General features: G+C 30.6%; 1 protein-coding gene across 1 annotated transcript in view; it reads left to right on the forward strand.

Annotated features, from left to right (window-relative positions):
- The window catches only part of LOC143256344 (N-acyl-phosphatidylethanolamine-hydrolyzing phospholipase D-like), a 40,714-nt gene that overhangs the window by 4,046 nt on the left and 9,255 nt on the right, over positions 1 to 27,413 (forward strand). The window contains 5 exon segments of the mRNA XM_076513443.1: positions 1,473 to 2,028; positions 12,987 to 13,167; positions 13,170 to 13,287; positions 20,696 to 20,882; positions 26,062 to 26,210. Coding sequence (XP_076369558.1) covers positions 1,473 to 2,028; positions 12,987 to 13,167; positions 13,170 to 13,287; positions 20,696 to 20,882; positions 26,062 to 26,210 — 1,191 coding nt within the window.

Genomic DNA, 27,413 nt, shown 5'->3' on the forward strand with positions numbered 1-27,413 from the left:
AAGGCTACGTAACCTTGGCTGTTTAACTTTCTTATATAGGTAATAAGATATAGACATCAAAGGACCATTTGTGATGGAAAGTACAGTTTCTGGATCTAAGAATTTAATGAATTTGAAAGTACTTTGATAACTTTGAGATAATTTCCAGCCTCAGATTGTAATAGTTTGCTAATAACTTATACATTTCTCAATTCTTTCTACATTTGTAATTAACAGCTCATGACAGCTGTTTCAGTTTTTATATATTTATACAAAAAGGTGTTATATGCAGTCTTAAGTGCCTGTAAGAAACATTTTTATTTCTATAACTTTTACCAACACTCCTGTAAAATTGTCATTTCTGATATTTTGCACTACAGATACCAAACTGTAAACTGTTGGTGGTGTACATTGATGTTTTAATAAACTGTTGGTGGATATAAACTACTGAGGTACATTGATGTTTTTCATTGTAAACTGTTGGTGGATATAAACTACTGAGGTACATTGATGTTTTTAATTGTAAACTGTTGGTGGATATAAACTACTGAGGTACATTGATGTTTTTAATTGTAAACTGTTGGTGGATATAAACTACTGAGAAGTTTCTGTTGGTGGATATACTATATAGTTATAGACACGTTTAGTACATCGTGAAATTTATTGAATGTGTATGTACTGCTTTGCCATGGACCAACTGTGAGTGTTTATAAAACATTTAAAACAGTATTTACAAAAACTGAAGATGACCATTTACAGAATTAAAAAACATTATTTTAAAAAAGAATACCTTTCAGTAAAGAATTTGATATATTATTAAAAGTGTCTTTTTTCTATAAACAAAAGTACTTTATGACTGCATATCCTGTAAAATATGCAAGAAAAGTGACATTGTTAATGCCTGGCCAGGTGGACAAGACATTTGACTAATAATCTGAGGGTTGTGGGTTTGAATCCCCATCACACCAAACATGCTTGCCCTTTCAGCCATGGAAGCATTATAATGTGACGGTCAATCCCACTATTTGTTGGTAAAAGAGTAGCTCAAGAGTTGGCAGGGGGTGGTAATGACAGCTGCCTTCCCTCTTGTCTTACACTGCTAAATTAGGGACAGCAAGTGTGGATAGCCCTCATGTAGCTTTGCACAAAATTCAAAACAAACCAAACCAAACTTATTAATACAGAATATAATTCTTCTTTTCAGAATTTTTTTTTCTAAAACCAATATATATATTTTCTTTGTTTTATTTTCTTAGTTTTTTCAATTATATTGTACTATATTTAAACATTTTAATGCATAGTTATATATATATTTTAAGTGTCAAGTCAACATAATTGAACAGCAAAATGGTATTTTTTAATTAAAGGTTTCAATGATTATTTTTAACCTTTAACCATAAATGTACAAAATGAAGGCTTATATTTACTAATTCATTTCACTTTCAGTTTACCATAACAGTATCAAATACAAGATACTTGTTAATTCTTTATAGTTCATGTCACAGACAGTTGGGAATTTGTGTGAAAATGACCACAAAAAACAAGAAGTTATCGCTGGATTTGAGGATGACTAAAAAAGGAGAAACATTTGAAAAATTAACAAATGGTAGTGGTTCTTCAGAGCTGAACACACCGCCTGAAATATCTGATTCTAGTTCTGATATTTCAAGTAATAGTGAAAGAAAGTTAATTAGGAGAAGTTCTCTCATTTGCTCAACTGGAATTGATAAGTTCACTTATGACAGTGATAATGCTTATGGCAGAAGTCAGCTGTTAGATTTTGATGTGGATAATGACCATGCTATACCATGTACTAGTGATGTCTCTTCTTTAAGCATCAGTGATCATATTTCTGTTGCAAGTGATGGAGAAACTAGTCCTACCATCAAAAGAAATTCAGTGGTACATCCTGGTAGAGTAGACCTTCAACGATCTCTTTGTATTAATGGAAGATTTCAAAATCCATGGCCAACATGGCGTCCCCCAACTATCACAAATATCTTGAAGTTTGGGCTTTCAAAAGACAAGAGTAACATCCCATCAAAAAGTGTAAGTTTTGTTTAATCATTATAAAATATCTATATTTTAGGAATTTTCATAAACTGTAAATTGATAGCCTTAAAAATGTTTTTTTATGTAGATGTAATGATTGTGTCAATGTAAATGCTAATTTCTAATCAGATATTTTTTGAGTATGATATAAACCATCAACCTAAAGTGTTGGTTGAATAAGAAGTGTAAATCTTGTTTTTTTATAACACTTATTCAAGTCACCAACCACAAACATATGCAGGTAGATAAGTTTATTTCTTGTTATTTTATTACAAGTTACAGCTTTTACATTAAGGGTATGTTTTCCTTTAGCAAAACCATATCGGGCTGTCTATTGTGTCTGCAGAGGGAAATTGAAACTCTGATTTTAGCATTGTAAATCTGTAGACTTACCTCTATCCCAGCAGGGAACTTTACATCAAGGAAGAATATTTTTTTTATAACAGGTATGCTGTTTGACCACCATTGTAATCATTCTCATGTTCACAAGTTTTTAATGTTGTAACTCTTTTATAAATATTCTTCCTTGCTGTAAAAACTGAAACTTATAATAACATAGTACTTATAATCAGTAAGTAAACTCAGAATGAAACTGCTTTTTCTTAATCAGTGCTAACAAAGCTTGTTTGTTTTTTTCCAACCATAAAAGCTTATTGGTTAAGTGAGAACATGCACATTGTTCCTTATCATGAAATTTGACTTTCAAAACAGTATCATTGAACATAGGTTTTTAGGCTGCTTTCCATCATCTTTTTTGCATTTTCTCAGCCTTCAAGTCAGTAGTCAGGTATTTTGACACACTGAGAGTTACTTTCTTGTTGCTTTAATTTCTTGATATGGGGTCATTTGAATGATTTTTTTTATTCAGCAGTTTCTATGTCATTAATATGAACAAGTTTAATTTTCTCAGCAGTGAACATAATTATAGACTTCATTCTTTATGATAGATTCATAAAGAATACTGATAAAAATTAGAAGAGATACATGCTTGATAATTAAAAGAATAACCTCTCCATGAGTTAGATATGTAGTTATCAAACGTGATACCTGGTTTTCTACTGACTTTTTATGACTTGACAATAATAATAAGCATTCTGTGTGTGTCACTTTTGAGCTATACTTAACACGCATTAGGACTCGTGTCAGCTGTGGTTTAACAGCACACTTCTCTGAAGGAAAATGTGCTCACCTATATTTACTTGAATTGTAAATTAAAATATTAGGTAAAATTATACACAAATGAGAATTAAAATAAACATTAAACTAATTCTGTAAATAACATAATAAAAAAATAAGGTAAAAGGAAAACACAAGCTTTCAATGATAGTTTATGTTGACAAAGTCTTCAGGTTTTAAACTCTTTGTAAAGTACCTTTTCCTCATGTTAAAGAAAGTTCTTTTGGTGATTTGAAGTGATAGTAATACCAACTTTTACCTTTTTTGGTTTTACATTTATAATTGGTATTTGAAGCTTGAAAGTGTTAACAAAGTTGCTTGAAATTATATATTAGAGGAATTTAGACTTGTAAACATTCCAACTTAATGTGAAGTTTTGGAGATATTATTTAGACTATAATTTTCCTATAATATAAACAATGTTTCTCAACTGATGGACTACCAGTTGTGGGCTACCAGTGGGCCTGTGCAGCTGTGACTGTTCTAAGTGACTGCATATGTGGCCTTTACTATTGTCAAGTACTGTAAGAGTCTTGAGATGAAAAGGTTGAGAAACTGATAGAAATCATACATTAAGTGGGAAAATTGATACTATGTCTAATTGAGACTTTAAGAAAGATATCTGTGTAAATATAACATTGCCTATTGTCTGTCCGTGTAACTACTTTGCAAGGTGTGGGTGGATCCCACCCTTTACTGTTTGTACATAGTTGTGGGAAGGTGACTGTTCTCCAAAATAAAGGAAAATAAAATAAGGTATTACCACTTAGGGGTAAGCTAAATAAATTTACCTCTTGAAGTTGACATTCCAGCTCTCATTATGGTGGTAAAGTATTTAGTAGCCCAGTAGACAAATTATACTAGTATAGAGAGTTCCAACCAGTTGTTTCATTTTCTCTAGTTCAATTTGACATTGAAAAATGGCCAGAACATTAAATAACTCGACACCAGGACTGGAAAGGCCAACTTCAGCTGACTAACGCTGCTGTTTAAACTATCCGTTTGAACTACCCGTTAGTCATTCTGGCGAGTTGTTATTCCAATTTTGCTGCATGTCTTGTAAACTTTTACTACTTTACCCTTTGGTACTGGCCATAATGACACATAACCCGGAACCAGGACTGGAAAGACCAACTTCAGGTGACTGACTGTGGTTCTGGTACTTGCCTGTTAGTCTTCCTGGCGGGTTGTGATCATTACCATTCTGTTACAGAAGTTCATTACAACTTTATAGATTGGATGTCAACATCGGTTTATGCAATTTTCTGTTTTTAATTGCTGTTTTGTTTTTACCTTCATTTACTTTACTTTTAACTTTTTACTGGACATTTGGCTACTCATTATTACGATTTTGCTATATGTCTTTTAAAACTTCTATTATTTTACATTTTGATAATGGCTGCTATGACACATAACCCGGAACCAGGACTGGAAAGACCAACTTCAGATGACTGACGGTGGTTCTTGAACTTACCTGTTAGTCTTCCTGGCGGGTTATGATCATTACCATTTTGCTGGAGTAAGTACTTTACAACTTCTTTTACTCTGGTTTCTCTCTTACCATTGTAAACTGGGTGTCAACATTGGTTTTATGCTTTTTTCTGTTTTTCAATGATGTTTTGTTTTACCTTCATTTCCTTTTCTGTATTTCACTACATTTAATTTATTTTTACCTTTTTACCGGACGTTTGGCACAGATAGTCTAGCTGCTTTGTGCCATAAAACACTAAATCAATCAACCCAACCAGTTACCTAAACTGACTAGTATGATTCCCAACCACCACCTATTAAATCTACTGTAACTATCAGTTTTCAGATTGTAAACAAGCCTATATATGCAGTAAGATGGTTATACACATAAAGTTGGCCTAAGTTATTTAGGTAACTTTATTAACACCTAAAAATAATTGTAAGAAACTTTCAATAAAATTTTCTTAATTTTGACTTACTTATATTTTGTATAAATTTTTATGTTTATTACAGAATAATTTTATAACTTTATTTAGTTGTTTATTAAATATTATTTGTATCAAAATTTCAACAGTAATAATAAAATATTGTTATTTATTACATTTTTACAAAATCTGAATAATTGTGAAGTTACAATGCTTATAACAGAAGCGTATGGTAAACCATACTTTGATTGATACCATTATCAGTTATTTAAAATTCTAAATCTAAATAATGTGCCTCTACATTAGATATTGAAGTAGATATTAGATACTGAGTCTATATATTATATGCAAAAACAGCTTATTTGGGTTGAGAAAATATTTTACATAGAAGGTCGAAACGTTGTTCACTCTTCTATGTAAAATATTTTCTCAACCCAAACGAGCCGTTTTTGCATATAAATTTTCTCAACAAGTGGGTTTCTCGACATCACTGAGTCTATATATTAGCTGGTGTGCTGCTTCTTTCCACATTTTAGGGTCTACATCTTTTCCTGAACACATCCCTTTGGGATGGAGAGTAAACACCAGGAATGTTTGAGCCTTTCATCTGTGGAGAATAGCAATTGATAGATTATTGTTGTCAGAATTTGTCCACAGGTTTGGTCTTACATAATTGCCTTCTCACCTGACAACTGGGGATTATTCCTTCAGATATTTTTACAGTAGTGGCATATATTACCCACCAAGAGAATATCCAGTCCATAGATCTATGTTATTGATGTTGGATCTCTTATTCTTGACCTATTCACATCATCTTTGCCTTATTTTATGTCATGTGGGGGTTCTTTTAATCTAGTCATGAATCGTCTTTCATACCCCAAATGGATATATTCAATGGAGTGGGCACTACATCCCCTCATTTTTAGGGATCTTTACTGTTGGTTAGGCTTCTTTCCAAGGGGAATCCCTTCGCTATGGGCCTCAACACTAAGTTCCCTCTATTTTGGCCAACCGTACCTCATTCACTGGCTCTGGCAGTAAATGTCTTTAACCTGGATTGGTCATACACATATCTTTATATGTACCCATCCCTCCCATACTTCTCAGGTGATTTCTTTTGTCCACCTCAATTCTTGTAGAGTTTGCCTGATTGCTCCCTCTTTGCCAACTCAGCCTTGGTTTCCAAGGTTATAACAGTTGTTCCTCCCTCCCAGCCATTTCTGCTAACAAATCTAATTTGGTTCATATGATGGTAATTTCCTATCCAGCTCTTTGACTATGGGTCTTTTGTGTCCTTGTTCCTTGATAGAGGATGGTTCTTTATCCTATACCTTTCATTCTGTGATGCCATAAAGTTTTACTTCCTCTGTTTTTACCCTACTCATATGTTCCTTCCAGATACTTCTCCCTCCCTGGTATCCTACCCTTCTGGATTGAGTCATTCATGTGGTCCAACATTGTTCAGACAGATTTTGGACCAGAGTGAAGCAATCAGCATAAATCCTTGCAGGGGTTTTGGATTGTCTGTCTTTTCCCTCGATTTCCTCAGTCTATATTGTGTGTCAAAGCAGTTGTACATGGGATTGTTCTAGTCCTATTATTATCTCTTCTCTTACGGGATGTTATTACTATTTGGATTTTTCTGGCCTGTTTCATGGTTGCAGGAGTTGATTGCATGCAATAGACAACCTTTTGATACCAGATATCTAGTTCATGGATCAATAGCTCAGAGCTAATCTTTATGTTCACTGGGAATTGGGATGTTCACAAATCCCCAGTTCTTAGGTTTGAAGTGAAGATGGTATGATCCTCATTCTTCCATCATGCAGTAGTTGGAGTTATGCAAGAAATTTTGGTTGCTTTTAACTTACTGAGTGCAGTCTGTTGCACTCTATCCACTTCACACCCAAGGGCACATTCTTGTTTACCCACTTTTCTCATTGTGATATTGAGTTACAATATCTTTCTCTGGTTATGATCACTTTCTTACCATATCCTCTCCTACTTGGATGTGCTTCTCTATCTTTTCACCCTGTTTTCTTGCACATTTGAACAAGAGGAGTTGGGAATGTCTATTCTTTCTATATATTGGTTTCTTCTCATAACTAATGTGGGATTCTAACTAATTTTGTGATTGGAGGGAAGAATCATATTGGAAGTTATAATCTTCCTATATGGAAAATGGATTTCCAATAAGTACTTCCCTCCATTCATACTTCTCACACTTTCCACACTCTTCTAGGGCCTCCATTTTCTGCCAACTTCAAAGTGATAGTTTGGATGAGGCACATAGAGAGAGTCACATGATTATACTATGCTCCTGTTGGTAAAGAGATGAAGCATGATGATTTAGATGATAGAGGAGTTGGAATCATTTGATTTCCGTGTGTGTGGGAGAAGGATTGTGGCATGCATAAAGAAAAAGTGCATTAATGAATCAAAATAACTAATCTTGTAAGACAAGGGAAGTACCAATTGGAAATAGGAAAATTATAACTTTGGTGTTTTGCCATTGTTGAGATTTAGTTAGTGTAATTCATGACAGAAAAATGAAAAAGTTCATATTTTCGTCTCTGTACAGTTATGAAGAGTTTTGCTGTAAACAAACCATTTGTCAATTTTGTTCAGAGTTTTGCTGCTGATCCTGGAGAATATCTGTTTTGTTAAGAATATATCATCCATTTCTTGATGTTCAAGCATTTATCTGTTTTTATACAAGCTTTCTCATTTACTAATGACACACCATTTTGAAAACTGCTGTAAAGAAAGTTTACATGAGGTTGAATAGAGTGAGAATTAGCCTATTATGCCATAAAACAGTAAGTGTGTAAGGTTTAAAAGTTGCTGATTTTTGTTATAGTTTTTGTATATGTTCCTGTTGTTTGTGAATTGCAACAGTATTTTGTTTTAAATTGTGTGTTTGAAACCAATAGGAATTATTTTTAGAGAGAAATAATCTGAAATAACTTTCACTTGCATATAGTTTATAGACCAGTGAAATGGATAATAAAGAAAACTTTTAGATGTTTAACTCAGTAACAGAAATTCATGTTCTCACAGGTACAAGTAGTTTATCTCGATACAGGAATATATTTATACTTTATGAAATTAAAAAGTCACATGGCTAGAGAATTATTGACTTTAACATTTACTTATATCCAGTTTGTCTGGATACTGGGCCATGCTGGTGTTTGCTTGTGAATGAGCTCACCAACACTGCAGTTAAATCTATCTGCTCTGGCATTATCACTGCTGTGCTCATCTCCGTGTCAGTTGGCAGTCGACTTGGAATGAGCTTTCATAAGGATAGGAAAGAGGAAGTTGTTCTAACTAGACTATGCATTGGTCACAGTTTTTTAATTCATTGTTTTCTTTTATCTGGGACTGATGCACTAATGTGTTGTCTGTGTAACACTCAGGTCACAGTAAGCCACATTTTACTGTCTTGCTGTCGTTGAGAGTTGTAAGGACGGCACCATTTTAAACATGTTCTGTCCCAAGGTTTGTCCATAATGTTAGACAGCGTTATTGGTGATGGTGACACTGTCCACCTTAGAAATGTTTTAGTTTTTTAAGGGCCATTAATCTTTCTAATGCTGTTTATGTTTTTTAATTTATACATTAGGCTTTTTTTAATGTGATTTCCTTTTAAGAGTCAAAGTTCATCTAGTTCAATTTCAGGACTGGAAAGGCCAACTTCAGGTAACTAACACTGTTGTTTGAACTACCCATTTGTCATCCTGGCAAGGTATAATTAAAATTTTGCTGCAAGTCTTTAAAACTTTTATTTCTTTACTTTCTGAAAATGACCATAATGTCAAACAACTCAGAACAAGAACTGGAAAGGCCAACTTCAGGTGGCTGATGGTGGTTTTTGTACTTACCTGTTAGTCTTCCTGGTGAGTTATAATAATTACAATTATGTTGCAGAAAGTCCTTTACAACTTGTATTACTGTAGTTTTTCTCTTACTGCTGTAGCCTAGATGTAAACATTGGCTTTTATGCTATTTATGTTTTATTTTAAACTTTATTTTGTTTTATTTTAATTTCCTTTTATGAATTTTACTAAATTTAATTTTTACTTTTTACCAGATGTAAGGTGCAGATAACCTAGATAATGTGTGCCATAAAACACCAAACCAATCAAACAAAAGTGCAAAAATCACCCTATCAGTGTCTGCTAAATTTGTGGAAAATTTGTACTTTTGTGTACTTTTTTGTAAAATGTTGCACACAAGGTAAAGGTAGTGTATTACTGCTATTTTGAATGTAAAGTTGGAGACCAAGAAAAATACTGGGTTCTACATGTGTGTTGTACAGTTTGCATTATCTGGCTTGACACAGTGGCTAAATAAAGAGAGCTAGTTTGCTATTTGCAGTTTTCATGAGCCTAAACATCATCTAACTGACTCTTACTTTTGCATGACTGAAGTTTCTTGATACTTAGGCAAAACTAAACAACACATTAAATATCCAGATGTATCACGAAGCTAGTATCTCATAGGTATGATCTTCCAAGGCCACATCCATTAATGAAGTGGACAACAGAAATGTTATTCTGCAAGGAAGACAATGAGTCCTCTTCAGTTAGTAATTCTATTCCTGTGACATCTCAGCATAAACTGCCTCACACAAGAAAAGCTAAATGATCTGATTCATGACTTGTTTTTATCAAAACAGCATGAAGAACTTTTTAACTCTCATGTATTTATTATGTTCTTATTAGTATTTAAAGTTAAGTTTGGAATATTGTTTGTTTTATTTTTTTGATTTAGCTTTACTTTCTGGTTCCTTTTTCTGATTCCATTATTTCAAATAGTATTGGTATTTATGGTATATTATTTATTAACATTGGTGTCAAGTCCTGGCCGGTTAGTTGTTTATTAAATATGTTTTGGTAAGTGTTGAATAAATTGTTTTTTGTTGTTGAACCATAATTGTAGAGGCATCCTTGTTCAAGATCATTACCATCTAAAAGTCAGTGTTGAGCTTGCATAGTGGGTGTGCTGAACATTATTGTTTTTTGTGTCTGTGGGACAGCTGGGATGATTAACATCATTTCAAAAGGAAGGAATAATCAAATAGAGAGGATTGCATATCATGGAAACAGAATATTGAGTATCAACCTTTAAGGAATCTTCAAAATGTATTTCTGCTCCTTCATATAAAACTGGGACTCACAAAGAATTTTGTAAAAGGAATGAACTAAGATGGTAATAGTTTCAGATATCTGTCTGGCAAATTTCCAAAAGTCACTAAAACAAAACTAAAAGGTGTCTTTGTTGGGCCACAGATTGGGAATGTGCTAATGGATAATGATTTGGAAACAGTACTCAGTCAGAAAGAACTTGCTGCCTAGATAGTTAAACCCGTTGACAGACATTTCTGATGATGTGCTTGAGAACAACATGGGGTCTATGATGTCATTAAAGAGGCACTTATTATATTACACTTTAAACTTCTTTCCATTATTTAGGTGCAGTGAGAGATGAGCATGGTGAACACTTCCACCAAGATATTATTATTACAGAATAGCATTATCAAGGATGGTGAGGGATTACTGTTAGGTCATACAGAGTGAAAAGATGAACATACAGAGAATGTGCAGATATTTTGAAACAAAAAAAATAAAAGTAATACCATGATAGAAGTTTTGAATGTAGCCTGGATGTATTTTCAGTATATAATCTTTATATACTTATTGTTTTTTATATTGGTATTGTTATTATGCTATTGTTTTTCAATGTTCTTAAATGCAAGTTTCAGTCAATAGATAAAGTTGTTAAAGAAAATGTTGTAAGGGTTTTAACTGTGTGGATTGGGGTTTTTTACAGTAGGTGTCTGTGATTTATTGGTGATAAATGTCAATGATAATTATACAACACATAATCCACTTATTTTAAACTAATATATTCAAAAGAAGTCAAACTTGTGTACACAAATTATTTGCACTATTTTTTACCACAATTGAATCTAGAGTTTTAATAAATAATTGTCTCTTTCTTCAAAGCTCACATGCGATCATTCAATTACTTTAGAATTGACAAGACAAATTATTATTCTTTACTCTGTTTCTTACTTTACAATCTGTAATAAATTCTCCTGTGTTAACATGTGGGTTGCCACTGTTATATCCAGAATTTTAAACAGTTATCTTATTTTCATACCTGTCCATACAGACAGGTTCTATTACATTATAACATTCCTTGACAAAACAAATTATTATTCTTACCTCTGTTTAAACTGTGAAACTCGCTTTAAAATATTGTCCATTACAGCCAAACTGATAATCATGCAGTGTTAACTTTCACTAGCTTAAGTTTTATTCATTTCACTTAACTTGCACTCATTTGATCTCCTGTATATACATGTGTGCATAAATATTGTCCATTACAGCCAAACTGATAATCATGCAGTGTTAACTTTCACCAGCTTAAGTTTTATTCATTTCACTTAACTTGCACTCATTTGATCTCCTGTATATACATGTGTGCATAAATATTGTCCATTACAGCCAAACTGATAATCATGCAGTGTTAACTTTCACTAGCTTAAGTTTTATTCATTTCACTTAACTTGCACTCATTTCATCTCCTGTATATACATGTGTGCATAAATCACCCACTTGAAGCATAGAAATTTCTACAAACAATACTCACTTAAGGCAATGAGAAAAATATAGAAGGTTTGAGTAATGTGGTGTAATATTACAACAGTTGAACTTACACACAACATGCGACTCTTAGCAAGTTACAGAACAAAACCTCTCACAACTATCATATTGAATATAGTGGACCTAAACCCACTTGTTATAAAAACTAAATAATCATTAAATATAAGACCACCAAATAAATGACTTGACACAGTCTTGTATATCCAACAAATTATTTTCACAGTATACAAGAGTATTTGGAATAGGTATTTCATAACTCAAAAGCTAGAAGTAATCAGTAATTTTCAAGATTTTTGATACTGACATAGTCAAATTACTCCAAAACATTTGCACTTTTTTTTTAGTAGGAGAAAAAACATTTTTGTGTTATTGCCCAGTGTTATTAATCATGAGGGAAAACTGAACTTCCATCTAGACATTACATTGCTTCTTTCAGTGTGTATTTACTTTGTGTTTCCATTTAGTTTAATGTAAATTAAAACATTGTTTTTATCAGTATGCTTCATTGTCCTTCTGTTTATTTCTGTTGTATTTATTAATAAGATATTGATCTTGACAAAGAATACTGTAATAAACTTATTGTTACCTAGCCTGACAGAGGTACTGATTTTGCTACTTTAAAAGGTGAGGTCACAAGTCACTGATAAATCTTCACACATTTTTACCCTCTGTTTTATTGTTTATAGTCAGAATTAGCAACTAATTGGAAAAATAAAATATATTAAAAGAAATATGTTAATGAGTATGAATTAATTTAAAACTACTGGTTATATAAAATAACATTTTTTAATGAGTATGAATTAATTTAAAACTACTGGTTATATAAAATAACATTTTTTAATGAGTATGAATTAATTTAAAACTACTGGTTATATAAAATAACATTTTTTGATAAACATAAACAGTTGAAATTCTAAAATGAAAGGAAGTATTTTGTTGTTTCAACTGTTCTAGAACAAAGTTTTCATAAATTTCACAACCTTAAGAATGATAGGAATACAAAACGAAATGACATTTTTTGAAGCCAAAACTAGATACTGTTTGTCAAGTTTGTCTTACTTAATGGAATTGTGTGAATGTTATTTTATGAAAGATCCAGAAAGGGTTAAGGTATACATTGTATAAATAGAAATAAACATCTGTGAGCAGTTCCATTTTTATTGTAGTCTTGACATGAATATCTGAATAGATTTAAGTCACATCTATGCAGGAATTGGACCTCATATTGCCCTTAACAATGCCAGACTTCTCTCAAATTGACTCATCTCCTAAGGAAGGTATCTGCGTAACCTGGATTGGCCATGCTACAGTTTTAGTTGAGATTGAAGGAATACACCTTCTGACAGATCCAATGTTCAGTGAGCGAGCTTCTCCTAGTCAGGTGGTTGGGCCCAAAGATATCGAGATGCTCCGTGTTCAGTCAGTGACTTACCAACCATTCATGCTGTGATCATCAGTCACTCTCATTACGATCATTTGGACTTGAATTCAGTGACCCAGTTAAATAACAGGTGAGTTGAAGACTAAAGTTACCTCAAAATATTATTTATTATACTATTAATCATTATTTTGAAGTGAGGATGTTTGTTTGCAGAATCAAGTTGATGTTCAACAACAATGTGAATTATTTTCACAACTTGTTTGGAATGATTGATGTTTCACTTTCTTGTAACAGAGCAGCTTTGTGAAGGTAGATTATATTTAAATTATGATAACATTCTAAGTGTTTAAAAATATTTGGTTTCAAAACTTTCATTCATACTGTGGTTTAATACGCTGTTGGCCAAAATCTTAAGGCAAATGAACATATAAAAAAATATGCATTTTGTGTTGTTAAACTCAACCACTTCTTTGAGTAGAGCTTCGAAAGATGAAAATAAGAAAAGGTCAGCCTAAGAATATTTTGCTGGTGTTGAGCAGGAGGATTCGAAGAATTGTCCAGCAAGACACCTGTCGATTTTTGAACCAGATTAAGGCCCTTACAGACGCAGAATGCAGCTGAAGAACAATAAGGCGGCATCCACAAGAGAAAGGCTTTAAAAACTGTAAACGTCTTTAAAGGTCACATCTCCTTCTACACCACGAAATAGCTCGGTTAAACTTTGCTGAGAAGCACCAAACATGGGAGATAGAAAAGTGGAAGAAAGTTTTGTTCTCTGATGAGAAAAAAATTTAACCTGGATGGTCCAGATGGCGTACAACATTACTGGCATGATAAGAATATCCCACTGGAGACATTTTCTACATGACACGATGGAGGAGGTTCCATCATGATCTGGGGTACTTTCTCCTGCCATGGAACAATGGATCTTCAGTGAAATAAATATGCAAAAACGGTTTGTTTGGGTTTTCTCAACATCAGTGAATGGAGCTTCAGGTTATACAGGGGCATCAACCAATAGCTGGCTGCATTGACATGTTGGAGAGAGCATCCTTAATGACTGAAGGTTCTCGCTTGTGTAGAAACGACTGGATCTTTCAGCAGGACAATGCTGCAATCCACAATGCCCGCAGGACAAAGGACTTTTTCATGACAAATAACATGATTCTTTTGGACCATCCAGCATGTTCGTTTGAACTGAACATCATTGAAAATGTTTGGGGGTGGATGGCAAGGGAAGTCTATAGAAATGGACATCAGTTCTAAACAATGCATGATCTTTGTGAAGCCATCTTCACCACTTTGAATAACATTCCAGCCAGCCTTCTGCAAATGCTTATATTGACCATGCCAAAGCGAATGTTTGCAGTTAATCGCAATGACGGCCATGCAACTCACTACTAAGACCTACTAAATGTTGGGCATTTCCTACTCTGTTTAGGACTTCTTTTTGGTATGGTCTTAAACTTTTGACCAGCTAGTATTTAGGCTAATTTCATAGTGTTCACATTTTTCCTATTAAATGTTAAAGTTTTTTATTTTCCCTTTTCTTATTTTCATCTTTCAAAGCTCTACTCAAATAAGTGGTTGAGTCTTAAAGTGCAAAATGCATATTTTTTTCTTTATGTTCATTGGCCTTAAGATTTTGGCCAGCGGTGTATGTGTAAATTTAGATGATAGCCTGGAAAGTCATGTTTAATTAATAAGAAACCGTGGGTAAAGGGGAAAAAACTTTATTGATGTTTCTTACACCAAAAAATATTCTAAGTTATTTCATTGCTACAACAATCCAGTTTTGAAGTTTAACCTTTCAGTTTTAATCAGCAACTACAAAGAAAATTATCACCTTTCAGATAGTACTGCTAAGAATAATGATGAATTAATAAGTAAAAATGCTTATATGTAACTACTTGCATTCATTATTTTATACCATTTTATTCCAAAAATCATACCAGAATGTAGATTCTGAAAGTAATAACTTATGTTAACATTTCTTCAGTTATAACAAAAGCATTATCAGTATACATTTATTGAGATCCTTATCAATTATTTTAATATTTAGATCTAAATAATGTATTTCTTATTATATATTGAGGTATTTTCAACTTCTAATTCTACTGGAACTTTTATGTGTTTGGAGCTAAATTTTCTTTTTTTCAGTTCTATAAAAGGATGACATAACTGTTCTATTAATGAATTTAAAACAAAGATTAAATCTTTTAATGGAGTTGTAAAATGAAATGCTTGAATATTATTTAATTGTTCATACTTTTTGAGGTGTTTTAAAATAGGTTGATTATTGTTTATTATCTGAAAAGTGTCTTTTGTTGTTATATCATTAGATTTTTTATTTTATCAAGTAATATATTAAGTAATTTATTTAATAATATAGGTGGTTGTTTGATAATTGTTTTTACTGAATTGGAAATAAATCTAAATTTAATTGGAGATTTATGTAGTTTGGGAATAGCATAAAGAAATGGTAAATTTACATAAAAATTCTGTTTAGAATAAAGTTTATCATAACTTTTAATGAAACTATTAATTAATGTATCCTTGGATTGATTAACAAGTTTAAATGTTTATGTGCTATTGATTTATTTTATCATAATTATTGCATAAAACCTTTTACAAATGATAACAAAATTACAATTCACCTTATCAGTGGGGACTTTAACTTCTCTTTCTTGTAGTTCTTTAATCTTATTTTTAATTGATGAAATAATAAATCTGTATGGTATTTCTTTAATTTTATATGATAATTTTTATCTTATTTTTAAGTACATACACCTTTTATTCCATAAACCTTCTAGATGGATAAGATGTAATATAGTTAAGTTTTCAAATATATTCATCAGTATTGTTTTCAATAGATTTTAAAATATTATCTTTATTACAATTTTTGTTATTCTGTATTTAGAGATTTTATTGAGTATTTTATGTAATATTTTATCTTTTATAATATCATTACCAGTAACAGTATATGTATGAAAAGTATTAATAAATAAACTATTTTCACATTCAAAAGGTAAATTATTAACTTCATATACATTTAGATTAGTTTAAAAACTTTTATAGTTATATAATAATGGAACAATTGGAATTTCATATTTATAACTGATGGTAGACTTTAAGTTTTTACAAGGAAAAACATTTTTTATAGATTGATGAATAATTTCATAAATATGAAAATGTCTACAATTAATTACCAAATATGAAGGTTTGATTGCAGTTTCTCTTCAAAATTTTATAAATCATTGACTTTCAACTGGTATTTTGTAATATCTACAAATAAGTATTTTGCATGATCATTTTGAAAATTAAATGTATTTATTACATTAATTAATGCTTTTATTTTGGAAAAATAATTTACATACACTAATACTAGTATAAAAACTATTATATAAAAAAAACTACAAAATTCTGAAAAATTATAATTTATTATTTCTGTTACATGTAGTTTTTTATTTTTGTGAAAAAGTTACCTTTGAAGAAAAAATTAGTACTAGAATAATCATTACTCAAATTCAAAGCAGTAGAACCATTGAAATCTTGGTTAATCCATAAGGATGTAGAATTTTTTCAAAGTCTGTTGGTGTCTTCATTAACAATTTCTGATATAGTTATCTTAACAAAGATAAAAGGGTGATCCCTGAAATGTTTTAATTCTATAGAATTCATTGAATTGTTTTTAACTTTAGATATATGTAAATTTATACATATGTGCAATGGGTTTGAAGTTTCACAGACATATTTCATATTACATTCAGTACATGTTAATAGATTAATTTTGTTTTCTATTTTACAAAATGAATTTGTGTAAGTAATAGAGTGAAAAGTATTTAGAGCATGACATGTGAGATGTCTTTTTCTATCACATTTTTATAACATTTGCAGCAATATAATTACTGTAATCAGCTTACTAGGCTAAATTGTAGTTTCAAAATATGTCATTAGTTAAGACTATCACACTTAACTTTATAAAGATTGAACAATATGATTTTGCTTATTTAACTTCAATAAAATGTATTAATTTTCACTAATATATATATAAAACATTAAAAAAAATTGTTTTACATCCTTCACGTGTGAAATTTGTTAAAACTTAGTATCATATGGCAAGCAGCAAATGAGTACCAAGTTCATAACTAGTAGAGATAATCTTTTTTACTATATTTCTTTATTCACTGTTCTATTTTTGAAGGAAAGTTTAAGAATGTATTTTAAAATAGAAATAATATATATACATGTACAATGTATTGTAACTGAAATGTGACTTATTACATTACAAAATACTAGTTCACTAACACTAAGCAAAGATAGGTCACTTCGTAAAGGCCAGTTTTATACCCTTATGATAAGATAACATAAGTTCAGATGTGCTGTTGTATTGCAACTTTTATAATATTGGCCAGTCATGGCCAAAATGTCAGTAAAATAAAAATAATAAATATGTATAGATGTATCATGTTATAAGATTTGAGCTATTTAAACTAAGTATTTGTTTTCATGTTATAAGATTTGAGCTATTTAAACTAAGTATTTGTTTTCATGTTATAATTTATAGCCATTGTAGAACAAAAGAAAGCATACTTTATTTTCTATACTTTTTTATAGACCCCAACCCATATAGAGATGTAATAGTAAAATTAACAGATAAAATATAGCATCTATATTTTCTATATAAAAAGGGGAGGGTGATAATTAAAAAGGTTTTTCATGTAAGATATGAAAATCTACAGAGGAATAAAAGTATATTTAAACTTGAGATCAAACTTGCTTTACATTTGGGATAGTCAACATTTGAAAAGAAAAAGGTAAGAGAAAAGCTTTACTTAATAAATTGTAAAACTTGATAAAAAATCTGATATTTCTTATACTAAAACCTTATGATGTATACTGATAATACATTTAAAAGTTTGTGAAGATATACATACTAATTTAAAAGTTATAGCATAAAAACAATGAGTACAAAATGTTTGAGGTTGGTCACTTGGACTAAACCAATTCAATTTACTCATCATTTTAAATAATCATTTAGTTTATGTGACTGGTCAGAGTAACTGCTGTTCATGAGTAATCAATTATATTAGTTAATCATTTAAATCACCCAGTCTTACTTGTAGTTAGAATTTAATTGATTACATTGAGTAGCATAATGAGACTGAACTGCAGAATACATCAGAAAATTGTCTTCTTAATAATATTATTTATCTGTGGTATTTATTTGCACTCAAACTGTTGAAATAGTTCAAGTGCGAGGTGATTTTTCATTTTAAGTTATATAAATAATCTTCATCTTATAACCATCTAAGTGAATATCAAAAGTTTGTAAACAGTATGTTTGTATGTCATTTTCTCTACCATATCACTAACCCATCTAATATAACCAAAACAATATTTTAAAGATATTCTACAAAATTAAAAGGTATGTAATTCCTAATTTTTATTATTTCATTGTATTTGATACATTTACTTGTCAAAATGAAGAATAAATGGTACCCAGAAGTCATATTAATGTTTGGCAGACATGTGCAACCCTTTAGCAAAATCTTCATGTACCTAATAGTTTCATACTTTTTTTAGAACTGACAGAAAGTGTGATGTATCTTAAAATTATTTAAACCTTTTAATTATGCATTTCAAAACATAACTAATACATTATTAACTAAAATATAATAAGATCTTTAAAACTATTTAAACTCTGTTTAGGTAAGAAACAAACAAAAGTGCTACAATTAATCAAACAGTCAACAGTACTATAGTTAATTACATGTACTTCTCAATGAAAACTGTACAAATTTTAGGACAACTGTTTTCTATATTAAAGTGTAAAATGAGCTCTTTATAATGCCTATAAACATGTGTATGTAACATCTACATGTATGCTACAAAGCTGAAACAAATCTGCTGAAAGTGGGTGTGGCACCTGTCAGGGGTTGAAAACATCTGTTTCAATTTCATTCATTTAGAAGTACTTAAAGTGTACAAGTTAGGTTATGGAGCATTTTGGAATAGAGAATTTTCATAGCTTGTTGGTCACGTGACATTATAGTTAAAGTTATAGTTATTTTAAATACTACTTTTGAAATAAAGGAATTCAAACTTAGATAACATAAAGCTGCAACTCACAATATACACTATCGTGTTAACTTAAAGAAATTTATAAAACTTATATAACATAAAGTTGCAACTCACAACATACACTATAGTGTTAAGTTAAAGAAATTTATATAACTTGTATAACATAAAGCTGCAACTCACAACATACACTATAGTGTTAAGTTAAAGAAATTTATAAAACTTAGATAACATAAAGCTGCAACTCACAATGTACACTATAGTGTTAAGTTAAAGAAATTTATAAAACTTAGATAACATAAAGCTGCAACTCACAACATACACTATAGTGTTAAGTTAAAGAAATTTATAAAACTTGTATAACATAAAGCTGCAACTCACAACATACACTATAGTGTTAAGTTAAAGAAATTTATAAAACTTAGATAACATAAAGCTGCAACTCACAATGTACACTATAGTGTTAAGTTAAAGAAATTTATAAAACTTAGATAACAGAAAGCTGCAACTCACAACATACACTATAGTGTTAAGTTAAAGAAATTTATAAAACTTAGATAACATAAAGCTGCAACTCACAATATACACTATAGTGTTAAGTTAAAGAAATTTATAAAACTTAAATTACATAAAGCTGCAACTCACAACATACACTATAGTGTTAAGTTAAAGAAATTTATAAAACTTAGATAACATAAAGCTGCAACTCACAATATACACTATAGTGTTAAGTTAAAGAAATTTATAAAACTTTGAAAACATAAAGCTGCAACTCACAACATACACTATAGTGTTAAGTTAAAGAAATTTATAAAACTTAGATAACATAAAGCTGCAAATCACAACATACACTATAGTGTTAAGTTAAAGAAATTTATAAAACTTAGATAACATAAAGCTGCAACTCACAACATACACTATAGTGTTAAGTTAAAGAAATTTATAAAACTTAGATAACATAAAGCTGCAACTCACAACATACACTATAGTGTTAAGTTAAAGAAATTTATAGTAAAGATGTTCAATTAAATATTGAATGTAACAGTTGTTTGCACAGAGAAGTGTTTAAAGGGTTGATATCTGAGCTGTTATAAAAAATGTAATGTACAGTCTTAACATCAACTCTTTAACTTTAATGTTTTACTTCATCTGAACTGTTGTTGTAAAAAACTATAATGTAAATTCTTACCATCAACCCTTTGTCTTTAATGTTTTACTGTATCTGAACTGTTGTTATAACAATATATAATGTACAGTCTTAACATCAGCCCCTTAACTTTCTTTAATGTTTTACTGTGTCTGAACTGTCGTTATAAAATAATATAATGTAAATTCTTACCATCAACCCTTTGTCTTTAATGTTATACTGTATCTGAACTGTTATAAAAGAATCTAAAGTTTGCAAATGGTACTAGTTTGAAACTCTTGAAATATGTAGTGTTTGTCCTTTTTAATAGGTTTGGGTCTGATCTACGATGGTTTGTACCAATGGGACTACTTCCTTGGATGAATCAGGTGGGTTGTGACAATGTGGTGGAGTTAGATTGGTGGGAAGAAAATTGTCTTCCTGACTTCAGTCACATTTCGTTTGTCTTCACACCAACACAGCATTGGTCAAAACGAACTGTTTCAGATGATAACAAGGTAAGTTCTGTTTTTTTTATTTCAGGAAAGAACAAAATAGTGAAGCTTTCCATGTATTTACAATGTATTAATTTAAATTTAAATCAGCATTTCAATGTTCTGTACATGAACTAGTGATGTGCTATGAAAACTATCTTGGTCTGTTGGATTAAAAAACAACAACAAAAGAAACTGACAAAATATTCACATGTAAATCATAATAGTTTTTCATTGTCCACTGACAATTTAGGAAGGCAGCAGTCTGGTTCCTGGTAATGGAAACAGGGAATTATTAAAAACTAGGTTTATAATTCATTGAATTTGAGGCTATTGAAATTTATTGACATCAAGAATACAGAGATTTCTAGAAGGTTAGCTCCTTAAGAAGCAGCTGTCATCAGTTCATGCTGTTATGTACAACATTTCTGCTGTTTAAGGGTTTAATGATAAATATATAAATAGTGTGAGACAATTGGGAACAGCAGATGAGAAAATAACGTCACAGGAAGTAGACGTTTGGCCAAAGAAAAGTTAAGCATAAAATTAACTGCCATAGGAGTGAAAGGCCTAACAGTAAATATAGGTCTAAAAATTAATGTGTTAGAGTAAAACTAACAGCTTTGGAAGAGACAAGAAGTATAGTTTATTTGATTAAAGTGAGTTCTAAAGCAATTGGACCAGCCTGAGTGCACTTTGACTAAAGGAATAGAGGATATCTGAAGTAGAATGACAAGACAATTACTTAAAGAGCAATAAATAACCATGATAACTCATGCTACAATTGTAAGTGAATTATACGTGGTGTACTAATGTGATAGAAACATAGAAAAGTAGTTCGTCTTGTTAACTGAAATTCTAAAGCTATTAAATAGGCCTAAGTGGACCTTTCACAAGAAGTGAACCATACACAGTGTTTATGATGTGTCTGGTTTTATAGTGTAAAGAATTTGTTGCACATGTGTTTAACAAGTTCAAAGATGTGTATGTATGTGTATAATTTTGAAAATAGCTGGAATACATATTGCTTATTTTTTAGTTTATCATTAACAAGCCACAGACTCTTGCTGTTTAAGAATCCTTAACCTGTGTCCCATATTGTTCAACCTACTTACTAAATACTGTTACTACTATGTATATATAATATTAGGAAGAATAAGCCTTCATTATTTTGACAATTGGAAAGCTACAGCAAGGATTATACAGAAATAGTTGATGCTTTAAAAAAACGTGAACAACAGCAGAAATAAGAAAACCTATATATCCACAACTGTAGAAGTAATGCAAATAGTGTAGAGACTACAATTAAACTATACAATCATCTTAGGTAATTTTACTGAATAGATAGAAAGAGGATTTCATCTCAGGTTAAAAGTTATATTAGAGAATAAGAGCACTAACTGATGTAGCAAAACTCATGCAACCAAAGGAAGAAAGGAGAGTGAAGAACATGAGAATACAAATTGAGAAAAGGAGAGAGAGGAGAGACTAAAAATAGAGAGAATAAGAGCACTAATTGATGTAGCAAAACTCGTGAAACCAAAGGAAGAAAGGAGAGTGAAGAAAATGAGAATACAAATTGAGAAAAGGAGAGAGAGGAGAGACTAAAAATAGAGAGAATAAGAGCACTAATTGATGTAGCAAAACTCATGAAACCAAAGGAAGAAAGGAGAGTGAATAAAATGAGAATACAAATTGAGAAAAGGAGAGAGAGGAGAGACTAAAAATAGAGAGAATAAGAGCACTAACTGATGTAGCAAAACTCATGAAACCAAAGGAAGAAAGGAGAGTGAAGAACATGAGAATACAAATTGAGAAAAGGAGAGAGGAGAGACTAAAATAGAGAGAATAAGAACACTAATTGATGTAGCAAAACTCATGAAATAAAGGAAGAAAGGAGAGTGAAGAAAATGAGAATACAAATTGAGAAAAGGAGAGAGAGGAGAGACTAAAAATAGAGAGAATAAGAGCACTAATTGATGTAGCAAAACTCATGAAACCAAAGGAAGAAAGGAGAGTGAAGAAAATGAGAATACAAATTGAGAAAAGGAGAGACTAAAAATAGAGAGAATAAGAGCACTAATTGATGTAGCAAAACTCACACAACGAAAGAAAGAAAGGAGAATGAAGAAAGTGAGAATACAAATTAAGAAAAGGAGAGACTAAAAATAGAGAGAATAAGAGCACTAATTGATGTAGCAAAACACACACAACTAAAGGAAGAAAGGAGAGTGAAGAAAATGAGAATACAAATTGAGAAAAGGAGAGACTAAAAATAGAGAGAATAAGAGCACTAATTGATGCAGCAAAACTCACACAAGGAAAGGAAGAAACGAGAGTGAAGAAAATGAGAATACAAATTGAGAAAAGGAGAGAGACGAGAGATGAAACGAAATTGAAAATTATGGATGAACAACACACGTTGTTATATTTACATACAATACAAACTATGTAATGTTCGTATGTGCAAACTAAATAGAAAATTATGGATGAACAACACACATTGTTGTTATATTTACATACAATACAAACTGTGTAATGTTCCTATGTTCAAACTAAATAGAAAATTATGGATGAACAACACACATTGTTGTTATATTTACATACAATACAAACTGTGTAATATTCCTATGTTCAAACCAAATAGAAAATTATGGATGAACAACACACATTGTTGTTATATTTACATACAATACAAACTATGTGATGTTCCTATGTTCAAACTAAATAGAAAATTATGGATGAACAACAAACATTATATTTACATACAATACAAACTGTGTAATGTTCCTATGTTCAAACTAAATAGAAAATTATGGATGAACAACACACATTGTTGTTATATTTACATACAATACAAACTGTGTAATGTTCCTATGTTCAAACCAAATAGAAAATTATGGATGAACAACAAACATTATATTTATATATAATACAAACTATGTAATGTTCATATGTGCAGACTAAAGAGAAAATTATGTTGTATTCTAGGGTTGGTAAGTTTACTTTTGTTAACTTGTATGTACATTGTTGTCTGAATGCTAATTGTAAATATATTGTTTGAATCCTGTGATAAGTTTCTGTATTTGCTATTTAGGGTGAAATAAATTGAATCTCTTGATATTTTTATTAATTACCTCTCTTCAAACTTTGCCATGTTAAATAACCATGTCACTAGCAGGTAACATGAAACCATTCCTATTATTATTTATGTGTCAAGCTTTTACTAAACACTTTTTATACACAAAATATCAGTTATTTTTAATTAAATATTTTTACTAAAGATTTATGGAGTTGGATCTGATTCTCACTGGGCTGAGTGCAAAATGATTTTCATGTTAAGATTAAAAATACATTTTATCATTTTGAGTGATTCTGACTGGGCTGAGTGCAAAATGATTTTCATGTTAAGATTAAAAATACATTTTATCATTTTGAGTGATTCTGACTGGGCTGAGTGCAAAATGATTTTCATGTTAAGATTAAAAATACATTATCATTTTGAGTGATTCTGACTGGGCTGAGTGCAAAATGATGTTCATGTTAAGATTAAAAATACATTTTATCATTTTGAGTGATTCTGACTGGGCTGAGTGCAAAATGATGTTCATGTTAAGATTAAAAATACATTTTGTCATTTTGAGTGATTCTGACTAGGCTGAGTGCAGAATGATGTTCATGTTAAGATTAAAAATACATTTTGTCATTTTGAGTGATTCTGACTAGGCAGAGTGCAAAATGACTTTCATGTTAAGATTAAAAATACATTTTGTCATTTTGAGTGATTCTGACTAGGCTGAGTGCAAAATGATTTTCATGTTAAGATTAAAAATACATTTTATCATTTTGAGTGATTCTGACTAGGCTGAGTGCAAAATGATTTTCATGTTAAGATTAAAAATACATTTTGTCATTTTGAGTGATTCTGACTAGGCTGAGTGCAAAATGATTTTCATGTTAAGATCAAAAATACATTTTATCATTTTGAGTGATTCTGACTGAGCTGAGTGCAAAATGATGTTCATGTTAAGATTAAAAATACATTTTACCATTTTGAGTTTTTATATTTCATTTGTATAACGTATCAAAAATGGATATATTTTGATTGTTATTTTTTTACCCTTGTACATTGTGGACTTCATCTAATCAACCTTGTCTGTTGAAAAGTTATATAAAATAATTTCAGCTTTCATCATTATGCTCTACATTTGATTAACTTTAAAATATTGCTTTTATGACTATTTTACAATAGAGTAACATCTTATGGTTCTAATTCTTGCTTGTGAGGAAGCCAGTAATGTAAGAATTTTATTCTTATAAAGTCAAGATAGCTTAGTTTGCTGTATACTTATTAACCAGTCAAGTGATTTCTCCACTCTCCACCCCTGCCTTGTTTGGTTTCTGTTTTTGAGTTCAATAGCCAGTCATACATAGCTTTTTTTTATTTAACAATAAATTATTTTCTTTGTATTTTTTGTTTACTTTTTCTTATATGGTTGTGTACTTGAGTTTACTATGTTATAGAGTATATTCTAAAATTTTATATATAATAATCTTAATTTACCTGAAGACAAACTTGTGTTCTAAATTATAAGGTAGTCAATAAAACAGTAGAGATACTCAGCTGGGTGAAGTGGACCTATTTTGTGAAAAATAAAAATGTGTGTAATCATAAAATATAACAAATGAATTTTGGTATTAGTACCAATTAGAAAATGATTTCTGGTACTTAGTACAGTTGAGAATCTGCAGAATTTCACCATTTTCTTTGGTTATATACAGATATATTTTGGTGTAAGATAAAACATCTTTAGTTTCTTGTCCAAATCTTGTAGAAATGTGACAGTAATGATCATACAAAAAGATTGATAAACCTTCTTATGTTCATGAAAAAAAAATTTCTTTGAAATATTTGATTAGCATTTTTTGTATTGCAATTTATCTAATGTATCCAAAAAATGTGAAATCTAGTTTTCTGATACAACTCCAAGAAATGTATCTCCTCCTTATTATAATAAAAATACATCTATTATACACGCATATATTAAGTATGCATTTATTAGATAGTACAGCTCACAGATATTGATATTTTGTGAATTATGGAATCTAGTTTTTTAGTATTTCAGAAAAATAAATATTTGTACCTAATATTCTTAAGATAGACAATTTTAGTAAATTTAAACAAATATTTTCTGCTTAACAGGTACTTTGGGGAAGCTGGTGTGTTATTGGGCCTTCTTCTAGGTTCTTCTTTGCTGGAGATACTGGTTACTGTGAAGTTTTTAAGCAAATTGGTCAGATGTATGGTCCATTTGATGTATCAGCTATACCTATTGGTGCTTATGAACCAAGGTAGCAGATTACTTTGTTTTGTGCAACTGGAAGATTCACCTAATTAGCTCTCTGTTTTTGGGTTGTGTAAAATATTTTTTTTCTTAATTTGTGAAATTTCTGAACTCTTTAAAATACTTGAACCAAAATTTATACTTACTGCATAGTTTCACTAAATAGCTTGGAAAACAAGAATTTTCTCATCTTTTGAATTTCATCACTGTCTTAACTGTTCTGTGTTTAAAGGAGTTCAAAATAAAACTGTCAAAATATATATTAAAGACTGTATATGTTTGCTTATGATAGACCAATGTGTGAAATGGTTATCTGATACACTGATTTATTATATAAAAAAAAACATTTTACTATTTTCTTCAGTTTCATAAATAAAATTAATGTTAGAGCAGTTCAAGAACTGTTTGATGTTATGAGAGCTTAACTGTGTTAGATTATCCGAAATGTACTAATTACATGACAGTAGTACCAGTTATATTGTTACGTAGTAAATTACACACATGCAACATCAAATTTGTAACTCTGTCTTTGATACTGAACAGATACAGCTGGTTTTAGTATTTCACTTTGATACTGAACAGATACAGCTGGCTTTAGTATTTCACTTTGATACTGAACAGATACAACTGGCTTTAGTATTTCACTTTGATACTGAACAGATACAGCTGGTTTTAGTATTTCACTTTGATACTGAACAGATACAGCTGGCTTTAGTATTTCACTTTGATACTGAACAGATACAACTGGCTTTAGTATTTCACTTTGATACTGAACAGATACAGCTGGTTTTAGTATTTCACTTTGATACTGAACAGATACAACTGGCTTTAGTATTTCACTTTGATACTGAACAGATACAGCTGGTTTTAGTATTTCACTTTGATACTGAACAGATACAGCTGGCTTTAGTATTTCACTTTGATACTGAACAGATACAGCTGGCTTTAGTATTTCACTTTGATACTGAACAGATACAGCTGTCTTTAGTATTTCACTTTGATACTGAACAGATACAGCTGGCTTTAGTATTTCACTTTGATACTGAACAGATACAGCTGGCTTTAGTATTTCACTTTGATACTGAACAGATACAGCTGGCTTTAGTATTTCACTTTCCAAATGATCGTTTACTTCTAACTGAAAAATGAATAACTTTCTGCTTAAAATTACTGATACAATGCTAGCTTTGGAACAGTGTTTTACTGAGAA

Source organism: Tachypleus tridentatus, chromosome 7 (genome assembly GCF_004210375.1).
Source record: "Tachypleus tridentatus isolate NWPU-2018 chromosome 7, ASM421037v1, whole genome shotgun sequence".
Taxonomy (NCBI): Eukaryota; Metazoa; Arthropoda; class Merostomata; order Xiphosura; family Limulidae; genus Tachypleus; species Tachypleus tridentatus.